The sequence below is a fragment of the Pezoporus occidentalis genome, unplaced genomic scaffold (assembly GCF_034315485.1).
Source record: "Pezoporus occidentalis ecotype Australia unplaced genomic scaffold, CSIRO_AGI_Poc_V1 ctg6, whole genome shotgun sequence".
In the NCBI taxonomy this organism is placed as follows: domain Eukaryota; kingdom Metazoa; phylum Chordata; class Aves; order Psittaciformes; family Psittacidae; genus Pezoporus; species Pezoporus occidentalis.
In genome coordinates, this window is record NW_026915943.1 from 1,204,467 (window position 1) to 1,220,709 (window position 16,243).

The following is a 16,243-nucleotide window of genomic DNA, read 5'->3' on the forward strand; positions in this document are numbered from 1 at the left end:
GTTGCAGTGAGAATCACAATTGAGAGCAAAGGCACCTCTCTTCTGGTCTGTCTATGCTTTGCTGCTGATCCCAGGAGGAAAGTATCAGAGCCGGGTTGCAAGGAACAAGATGCACCATTAGACCTTCCAGGGTATGGTCTCGTGATATAGACTCTGTGTTATAGACTCTCTTTTTATGCCTAGTTTCTATTCAAAGGAAAAGAAAACAGAAAACCCTTGTCTCCCTCTTATACAAAGCTATTTTCTGGGCAAAATAGAAGATGCCAGAGCATCAGGAGGGAGATGACCCTAGTTTGCAGGATGAAGCAGGGCTGTGTAACAAGGGAAGCTGCAGTTTATCATCAGACCTTGCCCTGTGCATTACTCTTGTCTTGGTAAAGCACATTGTCAATGCAGGGTGCAGCTGCTTCAAAGAAGACAAGGGCTCTGAAACTTAGGATTCATGGGAAAAGGGGTGTAACAATGTTAGTTCATAGACCAACAGCCTAGAGTATGGGCTGGGGACACACAGTGTCAGCTCAAAGAAGCACAATTCAGATGAAGCCTACGATTAGTTATTTAGAGGAGCAGGTAGATTTTGAGCCTGGATGCCCCAAACTGCAAACCCCCAAAGAGCACAGCATTTCAGTTCAGCATTGAATCATGGAATCATAGAATGGTTTAGGTTGGAAAGGACCTTAAGGTCATTCAGTTCCAGCCCCCCTGCCATGGGCAGGGACATCTCACATTAGACCATGTCACCAAGGCTCTGTCCAACCTAGCCTTGAACACTGCCAAGGATGGAGCATTTACACCCTGTGCCAGCACCTCAGCACCCTCACAGGGAAGAACTTCTTATCTCCAACCTGAACTTCCCCTGTTTCAGTTTGAACCCATCACCCCTTGTCCTATCACTCCAGTCCCTGGTGAAGAAGCATCCTTGTAGCCCCCTTCAGATACTGGGAGGCTGCTGTCTTCAGTAACAGACAGTTATGGGCAGAGGCAGACATAAAACGTGAGGTACCACCATGGCTCAAGGTCTGCTGAGAGGTCATGTCACACCGGATGGACCTCCAGATGCCTGGTAGGCTTCCCCAGATCTTCTCATGCTCTGCAAAGTTTCTTCTGACATAAGAAAACCAGCTGAGGAGCACAGCTCTAACACAGGAGGAGCGAAACACAGCTGAAAGCAATGTGCATATAGAGCATTTCTTCCACCTCACTGCTTTTTTTTGCCAAGCAGAAAGACTCAGGACATCAGCAAGGGAGCAAGAAAAGGAGTCATTACGGAATAGCATTGAAATGCTCAGATTTTTCTTTGCTCAGAACATCCCTGCCTTGCTGGCTCCATCAGCAACTGGAAATAAAAATTCCTTAGAAGAATGAAAGTGGACCGTTTCTTTACATCTCAACTAAAGCCAAGTCCTGGCTTTGGAGAGCAGTGGGATTTGTGCCACCAGCCTGTCTGCATGTCAGCCTAAAGACACCCACCGCTCATCACACCACACTGCAGAGACGTTTTAGTCCACCAGCTTTTATGGGGTGACAATAACACAAACCACTGACAAACTACCAAAGGCCTCTTTTTGCCTGCTCGTGGCTGGGGGAGGGAAGGAGGCGAGGAGACCAAATCCATTACAGCAAAGCAAAGTAGCTGAGGAGAGCAAAATATCTCTAATGTTGCTCTACAGCCAGCAATGCTTTTCTCCTCCAGGTCTCAGGACTGCTCAGGTTGATGTCAGAGGCAGTTGCCTCCTAGAAGGCAGCTGGGTGAGGGGGACAGAAGGGGATTTGGATGAAGACTGCAGTGTTACGGACATATTTCCCCATAGAAAAGAGCCACTGTTTCCCCTCATTTCTGTAGGAGTGATTTTCTGGCTGTGTACAGCACTTCCTTAGAGAATGGGGTTCCCAAAATGATCTGAAGAACCTCAAAGGCTCCACTGCCTTCTATTCCTCTAGCAGACACCCTCCTCCAACGTCCCCTTTCCTAACAGGGACACAGAGCTGGCTGCCTATTACAAGAGTAAAAGAGCAAGGAATGTAACCTAACCCCTGCACAGCACCTTCTCTTCACACACAGGAGCAAACCACCATGAGAGGTATTAGTCACGTTTGTTATCAGGCTCCTTTGGGGGCACTGAGGTGTTTTACTGATGACAATGATGGCTGATGCAAAGCAAGAACGGTGACTCTTACTTTCTGCAAGTCCTGTGTTTCCTTGCCTTGACTGTATCTTGGCTAATTCTGCTCCAAATGAAGAGCCTGGGGAGACAGGGAATAAAGGAACTTCTCTATCCCACGCCAGCGAGTGCCTTGAGCCATGCTCTTCTCCCATCCTTGGGAGGAGAACCAGGGTTGCTTTCCAAGTAGGAGAGTGAAGCATAATGATCTAACATTTTGCTGTTGCACCAGTAACTTCAGCATTTATTTCATACTATTGTTAATGCTTGTTTATAACATAGCGATATATTTATGTAGGAAGTAGAGTAGACAAAAGCAGGAGATATAAATATTTCTGTATGTTCTCATACAAAATATGTACAGCCACAGATAGTGGTTCTCTGGTGTCTCGAGGCAGGGCCACGTGAAGGACTGACACGTTCCCATTCCTTCCTGCTGGGAATAGCTGCTGCCCTGCTCCCTGCAGCCGGGACCAGACTTGCTCTGCTCTCTGCAGTTTCTTGGGGTTGGGTGAATAGTTTGTATAGGGAAAAATGAGGCAGCGACATTAATTCCCTAAGGATTTGATAGCCCAGTGTGGCCCAATGTGACTAAGGGCATTGTACCCAAAGGGCAAGACAGAAAGAGAGCAGGAGCTGGGCTTTTTTCCACTTTCCCACTGGATTTTGCCTTAGCTTTGATATTTTATCCTAATGTCCCCACTACTATCTCACAGACCCAACAAATTCCTATTCTGCCTCCGTGATCCCAGGGGATTTTTTGCATGGCTGAATTCAAAACCCCATCCAGCCTGGGTTAACCAAGGACAGCTTTTCCTGCAGCAGTGAATTCAAAGTCTCAGACCTGTGTAAAAGAAAGGTTAAAATGAATTGTTCATTTCAGGGGATTGACCTGAAATTTTTCCACCTTTATCATCCGGGATGGATGCTTCCCTGCTAAAAGTCTTTGGCAACAAAGGCAGTTATTGCTGAGAAGTCGTAGCTTTATCCCCTTTGGGATGGTCCTAATGCAGACTGAGTACCTGTGCTGGAAGGTAAATGTGAGCCTTAGTTGTTTTCAAACAGGAGTTGCTTCCTCCTTTTGTTTCTCAGAATACTAAGGCACTTGATGGCTGAACATCATTGGCGACCATAGGAAATATTCGGGAAGAAGATAACATCCCGAATGAGTTTTTGTCTTCTCAGAGAGCATTTTATTGGTGGGGGAAACATTTGTTTTTGGGGGTTTAAAGGGTCTTCTTTTTACTGGTGTGAATTCTTGTTGTTTTCCTCCTACCATCTTCCTTCAAGTCTGTGTCTTTACAAGATAAACGACGTCTAGCCGAGGAAATGATTTCTCTTCTCTGCATAGTGCCGGGCTGCCGCTGGCATCTCAGCTCCCGGGTGGAGACAGGAGGGATCTCACTTGCACACGTATCTCTCGACAGTCCTCTCGCACTTTTTACAGGTCACGTAGCAGCACCAGTGGTACTTGCAGTGGCATCGCTCCACCACTTTGTCCATGTAGGGGTTGTAGCCTCTGCCGCAGCACATCAAGTCACAGCTGTCGCTCCCGTTGGAGGTCTTGTTGCATTGCCTGCAAGAAAGAATAGGCAGTAAGCAAGTGCAAAACATAGAATGGTTTGGGTTGAAGGGACCTTAAAGCTCCTCCAGTCCCAACCCACTGCCACAGGCAGGGACACCTTCCACTAGAGCAGCTTGCTCCAAGCCTCTGTGTCCAACCTGGCCTTGAACACTGCCAGGGACGGAGCATTCACATCTTCCAGTGCCTCACCACTCTCACAGTAAAGAACTTCTTCCCTATATCTAACCTAAATCTCCTCTGTTTAAGCTTGACCCCATCACCCCTTGTCCTGTCACTACAGTCCCTGATGAAGAGTCCCTCTCCAGCATCCTTGTAGCCCCCTTCAGACTCTGGAAGCTGCTCTGAGGTCTCCCCACAGCTTCTCTTCTCCTGGCTGAACAGCCCCAGTGTTCTCAGCCTGGCTCCATACAGGAGCTGCTCCAGCCCCTGCTCATCCTCGTGGCCTCCTCTGGACTTGTTCCAACAGTTCCATGTCCTCCGTATGTTGAGGACTCCAGAACCTCACACAGTGCTGCAAGTGGGGTCTCACGAGAGCAGAGGGGCAGGATCACCTCCTTCAACCTGCTGCTCACACTCCTTTCCCTGCAGGGCTTTCCAAAGCACTGCCTCGTGGTGGTGCTGGGATCTGACAGCTCTGCAAGGCGCTGGGTGAAGCCAGCACAGTTGCATCTCAGCTGCAGCCAGCACATGGCAGGGGTGAGCACCCAGCCAAGCAGCCCTCGACACCTTCAAAGGAGGTGGGGAGAGCCCCAGGGCTCCACTCACATCACCAGCTCTGACACCCAAACTAACATTAAACTCCTGTTCTGACTCTCAGTTCGAGCTCAGCAGCATTCAGGCTCCCTGTCAGGCAAGGCAAGATGCAGCTCACATATAGGCAGACAAGCAAATCATGATACCTCCACCAAATCAAAACCTCATAGTCCCTGCAATCTGCATCCCCAGGCAGGCTCCAAAGCCGTTTGAAAGAAGCTAGAAGGAGATGATACCTTAAAAACCAAACACCGGTGTTTGTCCAACACTACCTAACCTGCAAAGGATGGAGGAGAAACCCTGCAGGCACAGAGTATTTGCACAGGCTCCATGCCAATGATTCAGGGCTGGGAAAGCTCCCAAACAGGCTGTTACAGCCACTATCCAGCCCTGACACTATCAGGGAAATCACAACCGATACTGGCAGGGTTGGACTCTGCACTTTCTCCCTTCAAAGTGTCTCCCAGCAAGGTAGAGCAACCGGGGAGCTGGCACTATAACACCCCGAGCGCTGACCCAGGGGCAGGCGGCACAGCGGGAGCACGGTGTAGGATGACAAGTCGCCAAATATCACAGGGACTTCCACTGCTTGTTTTGCTTCTGCTTTTAATTAAAGCCAGACTCATCGGGATAAGTCGCCTGTTGTGTTGGGTTCCCTCGCTTTGTTCACTTGCAGGTGGCTGGGTTGAGGGTTGCAAATGTAACTTGTGGACTGGGGATTCTCTTTCACTGGTCATGGATCCACAGCCATTCCTAGGACTGATCCATCGATCATGGATCCACAGTCATTCTCAAAAACCAGCTATTTCTTTCCCCTGAAATACGCGAAGTTGGGTCATTTGGACCCAAGTCATTTGGACCCAACTTAGCATATTTTGACCCAGCCTTACTCAGCTGAGTCATTTGGATCACACTTGACATGAAAGGTCATGTCAATCATAGAATCATAGAACAGTTTGGGTTGAAAAGGACCTTAAGATCATCCAGTTCCAACCCCCCTGCCATGGGCAGGGACACCTCACACTAAACCATGGCACCCAAGGCTCTGTCCAACATGGCCTTGAACACTGCCAGGGATGGAGCATTCACAACCTCTTGGGGCAACCCATTCCAGTGCCTCACCACTCTCACAGGAAAGAATTTCCTTCTAATCCATCCAACCCATTTCGGATGCAATGACGCATGTCCTAGAGATGCTGTTTCTCTATGGGCTGTAAAAACAGCCCATGGTGGAAGTGTTCTTGTTTGGTCAGGTGCTTGGGTGGACACTAGCACTGTAGAGTAACAGGTCTCACTATGCACCCAAGACCATGGGGCTGTGAAATCCATGGAGTCTTGAAACTACTGTGAGAAAGGTGGGATGGAGAGTGGAGCAATTGCTGACATAGAATCATAGAATGGTTTGGGTTGGAAAGGACCTTAAAAAGCTCATTCAGTTCCAACCCCCTGCCATGGTCAGGGACACCTTACACTAGATCAGGCTGCTCCAAGCCTGTTCAACCTGGCCTTGAACACTTCTAAGGATGGAGAAATCTTGTTCTGCATGGCTATTTGGCCAGAAACATTCTACGGCTGGTTCAGGGGCAAAGAAAGGAGAGAGAAGCATGAGCTGAGCACTCCATTAATAGATGAAAACAAATCCATGAGATTTATAGGAATTCCTCATGAGGTAATGCTTTAGGAGAAGTTACGGGATTAATGAGGTGTTGAGATTTTGTTCTCGTTCTTCCTTTCTTTTCTCCTGACTCAGGCGGGCCTCCTGTTTGTTATTCCTGACTCGCATTCCTCTCCAGGTTCAGCGTCTAAAGGCCCTCCCCTTTCTGCTCCCCCTCTTTTCGGAGCTGTGTAAATATTTACCAACCTTTGAAAGCCTCTGCCGAAGCCGAGGTCTGCAGCCACACTGAGCGTGTTTGCCGAACGCTGAACCAAAGGCGTTGTTACTGCCCCTGCGAGCCAAGGCCCCTCCGCCAGGAAACCTCCAAATGACTCCTCATAAATGTATCAGTAAATGCATTAAATATTCGGAGCACAGGTTCAAATATGGGCCTGTTGACATAAGGAGAGGGGAGGGTATTTGACATCCTTACTCAGCTTTACCGGTGGATGGAAAGGTGGATGCCCGGCTCTTCACCTAAGGAGGATGGGGAGTCTGCAGAGGTGTGGTGATGGATGTGCAGTGCATCCGTGCCACCTCCTGCTGACAGCTCATTAAAATGGCCAAGAAAAGGAATAGATTGGAGCGCCTCTCGTATGAAGATAGGCTGAGAAAGCTGGGGCTGTTCAGCCTGGAGAAGAGAAGCAGCCCAAGGAGAAGGACTTGGGGGTGTTGGTCCATGAGAAAATGAACATGAGCCGGCTTCAGTGTGCGCTCACAGCCCAGAAAGCAACCGCGTCCTGGGCTGCATCAAAAGGAGCGTGACCAGCAGGGCGAAGGAGGTGATCCTGCCCTTTTACGCTGCTCTCATGAGACCTCACTTGCAGCACTGGGTGCAGTTCTGGTGTTGCCAATATAAAAAGGACATGGAACTGTTGGAACAAGTCCAGAGGAGGCCACGAGGATGCTCAGGGGCTGGAGCAGCTCCTGCATGGAGATAGGCTGAGCAAGTTGGGGCTGTTGAGCCTGGAGAAGAGAAGCTGCATGGAGACCTCAGAGCAGCTTCCAGTGTCTGAAGGGGGCCTATAGGGATGCTGGGGAGGGACTCTTCATTAGGGACTGTAGTGATAGGACAAGGGGTAACGGGTTAAGACTGAAACAGGAAGTTTAGATTGGATATAAAGAGGAAATTCTTTCCTGTGAGGGTGCTGAGGCACTGGAATGGGTTGCCCCAAGAGGTTGTGAATGCTCCGTCCTTGGCAGTGTTCAAGGCCAGGTTGGACAGAGCCTTGGGTGCCATGGTTTAGTGTGAGGTGTCCCTGCCCATGGCAGGAGGGTTGGAACTAGATGATCTTAAGGTCCTTTCCAACCCTAACTGTTGCATGATTCTATGATTCTATGGGTCCATTCTGACTCCAGTTCACCACTGAAACATTCATTTCTCAGATGTACAAAGCACCCAACAGTCAAATTTACCCTACTCATGGAGCAAAAGTCTTCTACATGCTCTGTTGGGACCTGAGAATCTCCCTTTCCTTGCACCCACTCCTGTAGTTTGTAGAAAATGAGTGGATCTACTATGAGATATTCCTTTCCATAGATGTCTCCATCCTACCCAGCCTGAAAGAAAAATGAAAAAAAAAAAACAAATCTCACTTTAAAATCCACAATCTTCCCTCAGTTCTGGATAAAAGAACAGGGACATTCTGGATGGATGGGTTGAATAGGCATAACAAAGCTTTTGACTCCATCCTGAACCTCAATGGGCTTCTAGAAGACTTTCCCTACAATGCCACTCACCAGAGATTGTGTTTTCTATTTTAAAGTATAGGACTGGATGAATTATCTTTATTTTTTCTTTAAACAAGCTGAAACAGAGTTACTTTCTCAGCTGTATCTACACACACAAAAAGCAAGTGGGAGAAGACAAAGGAGCCCAAAGACCAGAGTTTACCCACAGAAGCTGCCCTCGAGCATCTGCTTTCAGAGCCCGCGGCTGCGATCTCACCAAGCTCCCCGCTGACGGGTTAAGTTCAATCTCATTTGTTTTGGGCTTGGTCCAGCACGATTCCAGCAACTCAGAGAAATGCCCTCCTCCTGAGCCCCGGAGAGAAAACACGAAGGCAGGCGATTGCATCTTAACACAACACCGTAACCTCTACGAGCACTTGGAAGACCGGTGAAAAATGATGCTTCAGGCATAATCCCAGCCAAGGTTCTGGCTCAGGAACAGGCTTTCACATTGTCACAGTGCGTTTTCCTTCTTCATGTAAGAAGGGAGGAGGTCAGCCCTGCTGACTGGACAAATCCTACTCAATAGGCCTGTCCAAAATCAACCCCTTCCAGCCCTCGTTTGGAGAAACATCATAGAGCATCATCATGGGGTGGCTCCTCAGCAGAGATGGGGAAGGACATCACAGCACTTCTAAGAGTCTTTCTCCAGGTGGAGAAGATAATCCATCTCATAGTTACCTCCTGGGGGATTTTCATTTTAAAAGCTATGGGGAGATCATAGAATCATTGAATGGTTTGGGTTGGAAGGGACCTTAAAGCTCATCCAGTTCCAATCTCCTAGCATGGGCAAGGACACCTTCTACTTGAGCAGGTTGCTCCAAGCCTCCTTCCAGCCTGGCCTTGAACACTGCCAGGGATGGTGCAGCCACACTTCGTTTTGCTGGGGATGCCAGTTCATTTCTGTCCCACCAGCAGATATAAGAATAGATTTTTTTGGTTGCCCATCTGGCATCTGAGAGCCCCACTGAGACCAGGTCTGTAATGTTTCACCCAAAGTAATGGGCCAGATGTCCACTGGGACTTCATCCTACCAGTCCTATTGCTAAGTGGAAGCTGCTTATATATATACCTATATTTATATATATGCATATGTATACATAAAACTCATTCTGGGTCACAACAACTGCCTGCCTGGCCCAATACATCTCCCAGTGTCTGTGGGAGAAGTTTTTTTAGGGAGGAAAACACAAATCCAGCTGCTTTCTGTAGTCCTTTTCCTCATACATCACCGGCACCTGGGCTGTTACATTAAGGATGATAGAAGGTATATTCCTGCCTAGGCATCTCAGTATCCCCTTGTAGATGACTTGGCCGTGGGCTTGTTTCATCCCTTTGTGACCTCAGGGAAACCATCTGCCTCCATGAGCTCCAGCAGCCACAAGTCCCAAAAGACAGTACTGCTGTGTAAAGAGGTAATTCACTTTCTCTCTTTTAAATCAAATTCCTACTCATTCCTTTGGTGCCCCTTGCTCTGGTAATGTCAAGTCTTACAGCAGTATATAGAAGAAAGAAAGAGAAAAATAACTCAAATGTCCCTGGAGACGTGTAGCACAACGGACAATGCTAAAAATACATCAAAGTGTACAGCTTTACAGAAGATTTTGAGGGCAGAATCTTAACTGCTTTTAAATTGCTCTCTCATCCACAAGGAATGCCTAGAGACTGATGCTGAACAACTGTACCAAAGAGAGTTATCAATAGTACATGTCAGCGAGGAGATGTCGAGGGAGATCAGGGAACCAGCCTGTATTTTCATTAATGAGGAGTAGAGAATGAGCTTAAAAACTTATGGATAAGGCTGGGGCAAAAGGAGCTGAGAGCATGGATTAAAATGCAAAGTAAGCAGCACAGTTTGGGAAAGATACAGATAAATGTGGGAGTGTTCCCAGGAGAACCAGAGGAGCACAGGAGAAAGAGGAAAAGGACAAAGGAACTGATGTAGGGAGGTTTGTAAGATGCCTCTTCCCATCTATAAAAGATCATTGCAAAAAGGAGAGAATAAATGTTCTTTATACGCAGAGGAAAGAAGACAAGAAATGAGTTTGATTTCAGATTAGTTTGAATTCAGATTAAGAAAAACATAACTCTAAGGATAATAAAACCCTAAAACAGGTTGTTTGGGGAAACTTTACAACCAGAGTACACAAATATCTTCAGTAACTAGGTAATCTCAGTTCAGTCTTGCTCCTAAATAAGATCAGGCTTTGTGGAAAGGCATTCCTAACCCTGATATTCCTTAACTCTAACACTGGTTTGATGCAGAAGAGATTTAGGAGAGCTGGCTGCAATGTTTTGTTCATTAATTCACTGCCCACTGTAATTTTACCTTGTGAAATTGCTCTTTCCACTGCTAATTTTATGATTCACCAATCTGTTTGGGAAACTTTATGGTCAAATCCAGGTCTCTCAAAGTGGGAAGGATTCAGACTTCCCTAGGGATTAACTAGAAAAAGCCCCCAAAAAAATACAGCTGGCCCAAATACTGAAATGGGCACTGGCTATGAGTGCATTGCCCTGGGAAAGCAGAAATAGCACTGCAGGTGGGAGGAACAGAAAGCTGCCTGTTTCTGACTTCCCTCCAGTTTAAGCTCCTAGGACACTCACAGAAGAGCTATTTGCTATTTGTTACTCATCGTTTGTTGGATCCCATGAAAAAAAGGTAGCACACATGGAAACAGCTCCTGAAATGACTAAATCATCACACATTATGAGCTACTCAAAGGCAAAGTTCATTGCATCACTTCTTGTGCCCGTACTGAGGGACAGAAACTGAAAGAGGCTGTAACAAAAACCAAACACCGAATGCTGTTGTCTACCCGTAACTACCACTATGTCACCTAAACATGAGTGCTTCTGCTAAGAAATTCCATCACCCGTGAAATGCAAAGCATATCTTTGAGATGGCAGTGAACAAGTGGTAGCAAGGGCTGCCATTGAACTCTGAAAACCACTGTTCTCTGCAGCATTTGACCAGCCCCAGTGTTGGGGCCACCAAGATGCCAAAGAGGTACCAGCCATGAAGTCTTTGCAGTCATCATCAAGCACCAGTTGCATGCTCATGAGTGTTCCTATACAAGAAAATATTCCAGCCTAAGACAGCTTGGGAGGCACTTAAGACTAATAATGCTGCAAAAAAGGATGAATACATAAGCAAGGAGCAACCACCAAAGAGCAGCCACATCCGTTGTCAGAGTGAATCACCTAAGGAGTGGTGGCTAACCAACCCAGATGAGCTGCAGCACAAGGTTGCAGCCCTATTTCTGCAGTGTAAGAGAGCTCCTTCCCATCTTCAGCAGGGAGGAAACAGCATTCACTTGGCTCCAGGGCTGCTCTGGGAAAGATCAGTAATAAGCAGCTTGGTTATCTCTGCAAGGCTTTTGCATGCATGGCAGAATTTCCCTTGCCTTGGATCCCTTAAGGGACCTTAAACAGCCTTTGAAATGTGATACATTGCACCCAACTGATAAAGAAGGTTAATACTTTTGCTTCTTTTCTCACACAAGAGATCTCAAGTTTATAATCTGCTATTATAGAATCATAGAATCATTAGGGTTGGAAAGGACCTTAAGATCATCTAGTTTCAACCCCTCTGCCGTGGGCAGGGACACCTAACGCTTTAAACCACATCATATCACCCATTTAGGGCAATAAATTACTATTTATCATTTACTCAAAGCCAGCAGCAAAATTTCCAGGCAGGAGAAACTGAACTACCTTGTTAAAAGGTGAGCTATAGGGAGCTTCTATCCAAGAAAGCTCTGAAATGGGAACATAGAATCATAGAATAGCTAGGGTTGGAAAGGACCTTAAGATCATCTAGTTCCAACCCCAGTGGCTAATTTGTTGTATGGGAATCTGTACGATCCACTCGCTGCTCTGCAGATCAGCTCCTTCAGGTTTTAATCCAGACCATTCTTTCTTTGGCTGTGAAACCTTGATGGTGGCACAGAAGCACATGGAGTTTGGCTGGAGTCGATGAGGGCTGTGGTTGCAACAAGCCTGTTTGCAGGAGCCTTGGACACCGGTTGCAAAACTCAGCTCCTTCATCAGATTTTGAGCACTTCAAAGAGGCTTCAAATCTCAGGTTTGGGTCCAGCTCCCTGACTTTGGAGTCTGGATGCACCCCAAGTGCTTGGAGGCAAGCGGATTTCCAAACCATTTCTAATTTCAACTGATTAAGAAAGGGAAAGGCATCTCAGGAAACATTTCAGGCTTGCTCCAAAGAAGACTTTGAAATCCTTTCAGCAAAGAGCTCCCAAGTGAACCTTTTCCAAGTGGATTTTCACGCGATCCCACTACAAGGTAACTCAATTCCCTTTCCTGCCTGAAAACCACACAAGTCCGCACAATGCAAGGGATAATTGTAGAGATGGAAGCTACCAATTAGATTATCCCTTCCATCCACCTGCCAGTGCAGGATTGTTCCCTGCAGTATACACTGAAAAGCAATATGTCTGAGGTGTTGCAACTGAGCCATCAACCGCTGTCTTCCTTCCAGCGTGCTTTGAGCAAGCACCAGACCTGGTGGAAAGGGTGGAGGGAAAGGACTTTATATGATGTAAAACTATCCATTTTTGAGGACAAGAAACAAGAAAGCTGGAGAGGGGCTTTGGACAACGGATGCAGGGCCAGGCCAAGGGGAATGGCTTTAACCTGCCAGAGGGGAGATTGAGCTGAGCTCTTAGGCAGAAGCTCTTCCCTGGGAGGGTGCTGAGGCGCTGGCACAGGGTGCCCAGAGAAGCTGTGGCTGCCCCATCCCTGGCAGTGTTCAAGACCAGGTTGGACACAGGGGCTTGGAGCAAGCTGCTCTAGTGGAAGGGGTCCCTGCCCATGGCAGGGGTTGGGACTGGATGAGCTTTAAGGTCTCTTCCAACACAAACAATTATATGATGACCAAGGTTGTTAATGGTGTCTCCTCCCCTCTGCACCCCATTGAAGGCAGAAAGTGGGACTAGAAAGATGCGGGAGATGCCCAAACCAAAGTCTCTTGGACCGTGCTGATCAGGGTGTGCTCTGTAACACCCTGTGAGCTGATCCCTGCACCCACGCTCATGGCCAGAACAAAGCCGAAGAGGGAATAGGCAGGTGGCGGAATAAGAGAGAAAAGGAACTGAGGGACCACTACTAAAAAATCCCTTTTTGATTGCATTTGCCATAAAAGACCTTAACAATCAGCCTAGTAAGAAGCAGCAGGATCTCCCCCCAGAAGAAATTAATGTGCACGAGGATAAAGTGTTAAAATGCCTCTGGGACTTTACTTATAAAATAAAAAGCTGCTTGGGTTATTTCCATGCAAGTGTTTTACTTAGCAGAGTGAGCACGAGCCACATTTCCCCCTGCCCTCTCTAACAGCATCCCTTTTGTGTTCCTTCTTCCTCATCCCTGTCATTAGGCGCTATCTGCAGCCCCATGGCTGGCTGGAACAGAGCCACTGCGTTTAACATACATTTAGATATCATCTTCATGAGAGAATAATTGTGAAGGGAAAAAGTCATCCATGGGAGGAGAAGGTTAGGGAATCATAGAATGGCTTGGGTTGGAAGGGCCCTTAAAGCTCATCTAGTTCCAACCCCCTGCAATGAGCAGGGATACCTTCCACTAGACCGTATTGCTCAGATCCACATCCAGCCAGATCCCCTCCTTCTCCCTGCTCCCCTCAGAAAGCACCAACTGATCTGCAAACACGTTGTGTGCATTTTACACTTACTCCCTCTGCTATTTCCATGCAGAAAGGAGGATGCTATGGCTCGTGTTACTCATGCCAATTGGGAGACACCAGGCATCTTCTCAAGAGCCTGCAGATGCACTGTGATGAAAATGAGCGTTAACTACAGATGACCTTAAAACTTGGCCTGAGAGTTGCCTGCAGCTCAGCACAGGACTATCTCACCCTCCTCCCCTCCCACAGCCATCATTGTCTTGAACATCAGGAGCATTTCTTGACAGGTTCCTTTTGAAAGCCATCCTCTCCTGCCTTAATATCTCGGGCCTCGAAATCCTCACTCAATCTCACTTCCTTTGGACCCTCGCCTGGCAGGCTCACAATCACTGCTGTCGCCCAGCTCAGGATAAACGGATGCCTGCAATACACATTTTCCTATCCTCAGAAGGGAAAAGAAAACAACACATCAGTCAAGAACTTGACATAGTTTTCATCCTTAGCTGGGATAAAAAGGCAGAAATCTGCAGTGAAATGAAATTAGATGAAGAATTAAATGAAGATTAGAATCCTTTCTCCCTTGAAAGGATTTCAGCTCATGGAAAATGTTTAGCTTGGCGAATCTGGAATGGATTTGGTTTGGTTTTGACACAGTCTGTTGATTTCACACAATTCCTATAAAATTAATTTCCAAATGACCTCCACAGCTCTTTTCATTGCAAAACACACAACAAAGAGGCCTTTTTTGAGACACAAATTTGTCAAAATCCACACAAATCTACAAAAACACAGCTTCCACTCAGATTACATTTTTCCTCAGAAACCCCGGGTTGAACACACATATTTTCCCTACAGCCCTCAGTGACTCATAAACATCTTCACTTGCTAATCACTGCTCCACCACTGGGCTGGCAATGAGCATCAGCCTGGTGTTCCCACCACAAAGCTGCCAGACAAGTGCTGTTGCAGAGCAGTCAAGCCAGTGGTTTTTGGAGGATACAAAACTAAAACTGGCCTGAAACATCAGACAACATAAAGGAAACACTTGTCTCACTCAACTGTCTTCATCTCCTGATCAGTTCCAGCAGTTAAATGGTGATATATTGTCTACAGACTTGCAGTTCCAGATTAAATAGCCATTGCCAAAACGATAGCTTATAAAGTCCCCCACTAAATACTTTGTATGAATCAAAGCTATCCAAAAAGTATCTTTTCTTCATTTGGGTCGTCTACTTCATTTTCACTACAGCAAAGCCTTCCATCCATTGAACCAAAGCAGTCCAATGACCACAATATCCAACAAGAGTTAGAATGAAAACACCCCACAAACGGGCAGGCACATGCTCCTTGCATCTGGACTGTCCAAGTCTCCACCATAAAGTAACACTATGAGCAAAGATGAGTTATGAGAACTACGTAAAGAAAGCCTAGCCAGCAGATAGCAACTAATGGGACATCTTGAAAACCACAGCTATTTGGCTGTCAAAGGGTCTGCTGCCCACCTAGAAATGCTCAGGCTGCTGAAGCATGGAAATGGTTTGTCTTGGGTGGAATTAAATGGATCATGGAAGAGACAAGCATGTCTGCTGCCTGTGAAAGGAGACAGGACCATACCCAGTGGAGGCTGGGTAGGATGACCTTAAATCACTAATATTAATGAGATGAAGAAATTCCTCTGCAGAGACATAAAAAACACAAACACACCTGGATTTTTTAAATTAAATGGAAAAAAAAAAAAAACTAAAAAATAACCTTTGTAGTTATCAGGGCTTTTTAATGATGTCAAAGAGTGCTGGTCATAATGGAGTCAACACTTGCCTACTTAGAGAAGCCTTACAGTAGAGTAACAACTCATCACATCAGCAGTGATGGAAGGAAATGACTTGGAGAGTCATCTGCTTGATCATTATAAGCTGCTGTGGAGGTGTGTGGGATTTCAAAAGGTATCTTGTGCCTGCCTGTATAATGCAAGGGATTGCAGCCCTTTTTTTGACCACAGCCATAACTTAGGTATCCATAGACCACACCATGTGCTAGAGTTACCCTTGACCTGCACGCATATGGATATTTGCCTCTCACCCATACATGTTCCCCTCTTCCCCTTCCCTCTTTGGGCCTCAGAGCACAGTCAGCACCCACTGCAGAAACCCTCACCTGTCCTGGGTCCCGTGTGACCCCACTTTTTCATTCTTCATGCAGAAATCGGGCGAGCTCTGCAGGTAAATCAGCTCTGTCTCTTTAACCGGCCTGATATCAATATCCTTTGGCACGAGGTATTTGCGTGTGCCCATGGGCCTGTGAACGACCTTGGTGGCTGATAAATACTTGTTTTTGAGGTCCAGTGCAATGTCTCGCAGCTCTTGAAGGCCTTTCCAACAGGTCTTGATAGAGCATGACCCAGAAACTCCATGGCACTTACATTTCATTTCAAGAGAGGCTTTCAAGACCTGCAAAAAGGAATGCAGGAGTTAGGAAATGCCCTTCTCTTACCTCCAAACATCTCACAAGCTTGCTAAAGAAAGCGCTTTCTTAGTAGAGTGTGCTATAGAAAAGGAATGCTGCTCTGATTTCTGCACAGTCACTCTAGAGTAGCTCCTGTGCAAAGGGAATGAGATACCAAACAACTCCTTGGCGATCGCTATCATGGGATCATGGAATAGTTAGGGTTATCGCAATACTGCTTTCACCAAGGTACT

The 16,243-nt window shown here is 46.8% G+C and overlaps 1 protein-coding gene across 4 annotated transcripts in view; it reads right to left on the bottom strand.

The window, feature by feature from the left end:
* Positions 1-2,372: 2,372 nt before the first annotated feature.
* The window catches only part of WNT11 (Wnt family member 11), a 29,563-nt gene continuing 15,692 nt past the window's right edge, over positions 2,373-16,243 (bottom strand). For all 4 annotated transcript variants that reach the window (XM_062639250.1, XM_062639251.1, XM_062639248.1 and 1 more), the window contains 2 exons: positions 15,702-15,994; positions 2,373-3,738 (listed from right to left, as the gene is read on the bottom strand). In XM_062639250.1, the coding sequence (XP_062495234.1) occupies positions 3,564-3,738; positions 15,702-15,994 (468 nt within the window). In that variant the 3' untranslated portion in view covers positions 2,373-3,563. The remainder of the gene's footprint in view (positions 3,739-15,701; positions 15,995-16,243) is intronic.